Raw genomic sequence first — 6,700 nt, forward strand, 5'->3', positions numbered from 1 at the left:
TTATGGCTGGAGTACTCGAATAAGGAAGAAAAAGTACGAGAGCAAGCAATTTACGAATTAATTAAAAAAAAAATCAATTACTATTCATTTAGTTGTTTTTGAGAAGTGGAACTTGAAAAATGGTGTTAACATTCATTCACATTAGTGTACTCATGTCAGAAGATATATGAGTTTACAAACTGAGGTAATATCTGCATTAATGGAAATAAATCTTTGTTGATAGCGTGCGTGTGTTTAAATATATATATATATATATATATATATATATATATATATATGCATGTATGTATATGTATATGTATATGTGTATAAATATATATATGTATATCAAATATATATACATTTATATTTATATATATATATATATATATGTATATGTGTGTGTATATAGAAATAAAACTCTACAATGTTCACCTTCTAACTAGTAATTTGAATTTATCCCTTTTTCAGGGTTTGAGTTATCCATGTAGGGAATTTTAACGAAAATAAACTTAAGAAATTGAATTATGCTTGCTGATGAATATGCATACACTCGGTGAGGCATCCTAATTTACGTGACCAATTGGCCAACCTATATTTAAAAGAAAATCTATGTAAACAAGTAAAAATATTTAATTAGGTCGAAGCATAATCTAACTATATGTTAATTTATATTCACAAATTTTGTCTAGCTCTAAAGATTTCGGCTTGGAAATGGATTTCCTATTATTTACTTCGAACTTTATTAAAATCCTTAACCACTTTGCTACTCCTCGACGTAAATGCAAATGAGTTGTAATTTAAAGTGTAATTTCCAAAGTTGACATCGGCTTTAGAAAAAATAGAAAAATGATTTGTGTTACATTCCAAATTGTTCCTTAAATTTAGATAAATATTTTCGCACTTAGGGCTTCCATAATTCACATCCTAATTTTTTCTTTTCTAAATCACTTTTTTCTAAATATTAAAAAAAAGAACTTTTGTGCCTGGAGCTTTCATAGTTCAGATTATATGACATCACTCAAATTAATCAATTACTGATAAATTTTGTTTCCTCTAAATAAGTAAATTCTATGGCAGTTAAATTTACGAGCACAAAATTAGTTTATTCTATTCCTAATTTGCTTTTGGAACAAAACCTAATTAGATTTTCGAACAACAAAAACACAAAAGAAGCCAAATCTAACATTCATCACATATAGCATAGTCCAAGTAGTGCTAGAATATGTTTTAAAAAAAAAGAGATTGTTTTTAATTTAATTTACAAATTCACATTTACTATATCACTATATTTAAATAATGTTTAGAACTAATTTTATTTTTGCCAAAAAAATTAATACTTGAAGCCCTTATATTTGATTATCCATTAGCCAAACTCTAGAGGGGTAGTGGTCCAACAACAACAGTACTAGGTGCATGTCGGACAATAATTTGTCACATTTTCTTAACCTAAATAACAACTCAAGAAGTCTAGTCCAATGCCGTTAAAGAAAATTGAACAGTTACTATTAGATGAGCACTTTCCAGCTACATCCAAGAAACGTGTTGCTAGATCTCTAACCCCTTTGCTTCTCCTGTTTCCATCTTGCTCTGCTGCTACTGCTACTTTTAAACTTGCAGTAAAAGCCATCGAAATTTGTCGGCAGGGAAGCAAATCCTTAATTTTTCTGAGATAAGCTAGTATGTAGTGAAAAGGGCTCAGCTGTTTTTTATTCTTTCTTTTTTCTGAAATTAGAGGATACGATTTGAAATAGAATGAGGAGGAGAGGGCCAGATTTTAGACGGCCGGCTAGGCGGCGGCTTTCGAACGTATTTTGGTTGACCCTTATTGGGTTGCTAATTTTGCTGTTTATTGTTTTTCTTAGCAGAGATAGCCATCAACCCACCTCGAGATCGCCTTATACCAAGGTAAATTTGGATTCAAATTTATATCTTTTTAAGAAAAAATGAAAATTGGGTTTTATCTGCTTTCTTGAAATATGAAGAAAAGTAATAGTAATTTAAGCTGTGCTGAGAGATATAATGTGCAGATTAAGGTTCTTATTGTTTTGATTAATTAGTACATTAGAGTTTAGTATCGTGAATTGCTCTTACATGTGTTTCTTCTGCTTCTTGTTCTGTTGGTGGGTTTTGGTCGAAATTGAATTGTGCTGTTATCTCTGAGCTTATGAAGTAATTAAAGCTAGCTGCTTTTTTAGTTCATGGAGAAGCTGACACAGACTGTCTTGTGGCAAAATTTCTTGAAGGAGACTGGGGATGTGGTTCTTTTTTTTTTTTTTTTTTTTTGTAATGCTGGAATGGGGAATCATTTGATTCTTTTTGTCTTAATATGTAAGATGTAGTAGCTCAGATTATTGCTCAAACAAATACAAAAATTTAAAACATAAACAAAAATTTTAAAAAAATAAAAACAGAAAACAAAACTTGCTTAGATTATTGTTAGATGTAGAACATTATCACATGAACAAGTGCTGGTAGTTAGTTATTTGTCACATAGAATTGCTAAAAAAAAAGGTAAATATGAGATCTTAAGAGGCTAGGTTTCGAATTTTGTGAAGGAGTTGCATGCGAGTTTGCATAATGTGTGGAAAACTGGCTGCTTTAATTGATTGAATTCAGAAGTATATATAGGAAATACATGAAACAAAAGGAGAAACCGGAACATTAGAAGGGGCAAGAAAGGTGGTGATGCTAGATATTAAACAAGTTGAAAGCTTTTGGGAACGATTTGATGCAGATAAGCAGTAATAGGACCTGTTATTAAATGTGGCTTCTTGTTTCTCGGAAAGGAAACAGAAGACTGTCAGTAAAATATACCTTGAAGCTTAGAAATTAAACATGCCGAGTTCAGGCTTGAAATGCCTGTCAGTCTGTTTGACGTAAATTCCCAGGTGCAAGCAGTATTTGCATCTTTTTCTAGGCAAGGTAGTGAAAGTGGTTATTATTAACAAACTAAAAGCAAATCTGGGTGGACTGAAGCTGATGTGAATGGTTTATGTTTATGTCTATCAACATTCAATATTGAAAATCTATTCAAAAATGCTGATCATGGATAATTGAATACCAAATATATCTTTTTGTACTGACTACTTGTATAGCAGCTTGTTGATGTGCCTCAAGTTTGAGTGTATTTTTCTGCCACTTGTATGAAGTCAAAATGAATGTTTGTAAAGTCTCCTTGTACAAATAATATTGAAGCTGACGCTGAAAACTGTTGTGGGGAATGAGCAAGTGGGCTTTTTGTTCTTTTAGTCGCATTTTGGTAGCTCAGAGAAGTGTCTTGTTTCCAGCTGTAGGATATATAATTAGGATTCTATTGTTCTTGAATAAAATTGACAGATGTTCAAATTTTTTAAGTTTAATGAGATATTGATGTAGTATTAATTTGAATAAATGGCATGCAATTCATGATTATTTCAAACACAATAACAGTAGCATGTAGACTGATAGTGTTAGTAGTGGTGGTGGCATATTTCTGCTAAGGTTACTATGAAATAGGGTTGGGATGCATGAATCTCCATCTGTGCAGACAACACGTCTACTTACAGAAAGGGATGAAAATGCTTTTTGACTTAGAAGAGTGTAGCTCAGTGCAGGCTTTTCTGTTTCATCTAGTGCTGTTACCTTCTTGAGCGGAACCCCAGGAATCCATCTATTATGCCATACTTTGCAAACGTATTTAAATTGAGTACGGATATCATCCTGAATGTCACATTTATATTGTTGGGTACAGAACTTTTAATGTGAGTGAAATGCCAAGCAACCTTGTTTGGACTACAAGAACTGCTTTTGTCTACCTTTATCCACTTGTGTAACCATTCTATGACCGTGGTGCCATATTACAAACTTGAAAGGTTTGAGGAGAATTTAATTTGTGATCTTATTGATGATAATAACAGTAACACCTTATGAGGAAACTAGTGCTGTTGCTTATTAGACTTTGACGTGTTTGACAGTTGCATCATTTTTCAAGAATCTCATACTGAAATCTAATAAATCAGGGAAGCACTAGAATTTCTTGATGTAAGATGTTTTAATGTAACAAGTTTGAAAAGTGGAATTAAATTATTCAATGAACTAGGAAAGCACAGAATTTTCCTAATGTAAACCTGGACTGTATTGATCTAATAGAGTTAAAAAAGTATAATTAAACTATTTCTGGAATAAGGAAGGCTGATCTTCTCTTAAAATCGTTTTGCATGGCTGATTTTTTCTTGGAATCCTTTTGCATGGCTGATTTTCAGATGTATCTGGAGTAGCGTCATCTGGACAGTTTACAAGTGATCATATTTGAATTTTTTTCCCTGTCATATTGAACTTTCAGCATCTTTCTGGCGTGAACTTTTGCATAATTATCATTTGCTTCCGGATTTTTGCATAATTTTTGCGGAACAGTTGAAATATGCGACCTTATTTGTTTTATGTGAAGATAAAGCATGATATTTAAAAGAAACTAGGAATCTTGTGGCTTACCTAGACTTGTTGAGTTTTTTTTTTGTCTGATATCATAGAATTTACATGCATAGGTCCATGAACTTTATGAACTTCCTTAGAAAACATTGATGTATTATTCGTATGTAGATTACATGTAGACACTTGATTGCATTTGCATGTGGCATGGTAATGCTTGGATCTATGTTGTTTTTGTTTGAACTCAACTCTCCCTTAGGATTTGAGGATTATTCTCTATCTTCTCTCTTAGTTGGATTGCTGTTTTTGCCTAGTGCCTTCCTCATAAGTTTGGACTTGAAAATCATTTTTCCTCTTTTTTTTTTTTTTTTTTCTCTCTTGGTTCTGCAGAAATCATTTAGACATGACAGAACCATAGAAGGCCTTAACGTTACTGAAGAAATGTTGAGCCCAGACTCAGTTGCAAGACAAGTTAATGATCAGATTTCTCTTGCCAAGGCCTTTGTTGTAATTGCAAAAGAAAGCAACAACCTCCAACTTGCATGGGAACTCAGTGCTCAAATCCGCAATTCACAAATCCTTCTTTCAAATGCTGCCTTGAGAAGAACTCCATTGACTACTGGAGAATCAGAAACTACAATTCGTGATATGGCCCTCTTGCTTTACCAAGCACAACAACTACATTATGACAGTGCAACAATGATCATGAGACTGAAAGCTAAAATCCAGGGGCTTGAAGAACAGATGAATTCCGTCAATGAAAAGAGTTCAAAGTTTGGACAAATAGCTGCTGAAGAAGTCCCCAAGAGTTTGTATTGCCTTGGTGTTCGGCTGACAACTGAATGGTTCAAGAACTCAAATCTACAGAGAATACTACATGATAAAAGGCAATTAGCTGCAAAACTGGAAGATAATAATCTTAATCATTTTTGCGTCTTCTCTGACAATGTCCTTGCAACTTCAGTTGTTGTGAATTCAACAGCTTTAAATTCTAAGGATCCTGGTAAGGTAGTCTTCCACCTCGTTACTGATGAGGTGAACTATGCTGCAATGAAGGCCTGGTTCACCATGAATAGCTTCCGTGGAGTTACAGTTGATGTCCAGAAGTTTGAAGACTTCAGCTGGTTAAATGCTTCTTATGTTCCTGTTCTTAAACAGCTTCAAGACTCTGAAACTCAGAGTTATTATTTCTCTGGCAGTATCGACGATGGCCGAACACCAATTAAGTTCAGGAATCCCAAGTACCTTTCTATGCTTAACCACCTGAGGTTCTATATCCCAGAGGTTTTTCCTGCACTGAAGAAGGTGTTGTTTCTAGACGATGACATTGTAGTTCAGAAGGATCTGTCTCCTTTGTTCTCCATTGATCTGAATGGCAACGTTAATGGTGCGGTTGAGACGTGCATGGAGACATTCCATAGATACCACAAATACCTAAACTATTCTCATCCTCTGATACGTGCACACTTTGACCCTGATGCCTGTGGGTGGGCGTTCGGGATGAATGTGTTTGATTTGGTAGAGTGGAGGAAGAGGGATGTTACAGGAATTTATCACTACTGGCAGGAAAAAAATGTAGATAGGACATTGTGGAAACTTGGCACACTTCCACCTGGATTGCTGACCTTCTATGGATTGACACAGCCATTAGATCTTTCTTGGCATGTGTTAGGTTTGGGCTACACCAATGTAGACCCTCACTTGATAGAAAACGGGGCTGTGTTGCATTTCAACGGGAACTCAAAACCATGGTTGAAGATTGGGATGGAGAAGTATAAACCCCTGTGGGACAAATATGTTGATTATGGTCATCCTCTACTACAACAGTGCAACGTTCATTGAGTTGCAGTCCTGGTGATTCATCCCTTGCAAGGTATATTGGGGCTCATTGAGGACCCTTTTTTCTTTCTTTAATGCCGAGAATATTCACACGAGTTGTATCAGGTCTTGCAGGGATATAGTGCTTGTAATCTAGGAACATAGCTGTAGTGCCTGAACTGTTGTTGTATTCTTTCTCTATCTTGGATACAAGTTACACAGTCTACCTGTTCAGTAGCATTTGTCCATTCTGATTTCAAATTCATAAAGTTCTACATTGACCAGATTTCTTTGTTGGATACTGATGCACAAGATATACTCTGTTTGGAAGCACAATGTTGGCCTGCAATTGGCATCAGTTGTTTGTATTCTCAGGTTGACTTTGTAAAAGAAGCATTAGTTGTATGGCCTTGATACACAAGGTAATTAAGTAATCATTTGTAATGATTCTTTAAAAATAGGAGTATACATATTCAAACTATGAATTTTGTTT

The 6,700-nt window shown here is 34.4% G+C and overlaps 1 protein-coding gene across 1 annotated transcript; it reads left to right on the forward strand.

The window, feature by feature from the left end:
* The first annotated feature begins 1,434 nt into the window (after window positions 1-1,434).
* LOC113690975 (probable galacturonosyltransferase 10) lies at window positions 1,435-6,491 on the forward strand. The gene is made up of 2 exons (XM_027209139.2): window positions 1,435-1,887; window positions 4,780-6,491. The coding sequence occupies exons 1-2, from the start codon at window positions 1,735-1,737 to the stop codon at window positions 6,229-6,231; spliced, it is 1,605 nt and encodes a 534-aa protein (XP_027064940.1). The 5' UTR covers window positions 1,435-1,734; the 3' UTR covers window positions 6,232-6,491.
* The last annotated feature ends 209 nt before the right edge of the window (window positions 6,492-6,700 follow it).

Source organism: Coffea arabica, chromosome 5c, assembly GCF_036785885.1.
Source record: "Coffea arabica cultivar ET-39 chromosome 5c, Coffea Arabica ET-39 HiFi, whole genome shotgun sequence".
NCBI lineage: Eukaryota > Viridiplantae > Streptophyta > Magnoliopsida > Gentianales > Rubiaceae > Coffea > Coffea arabica.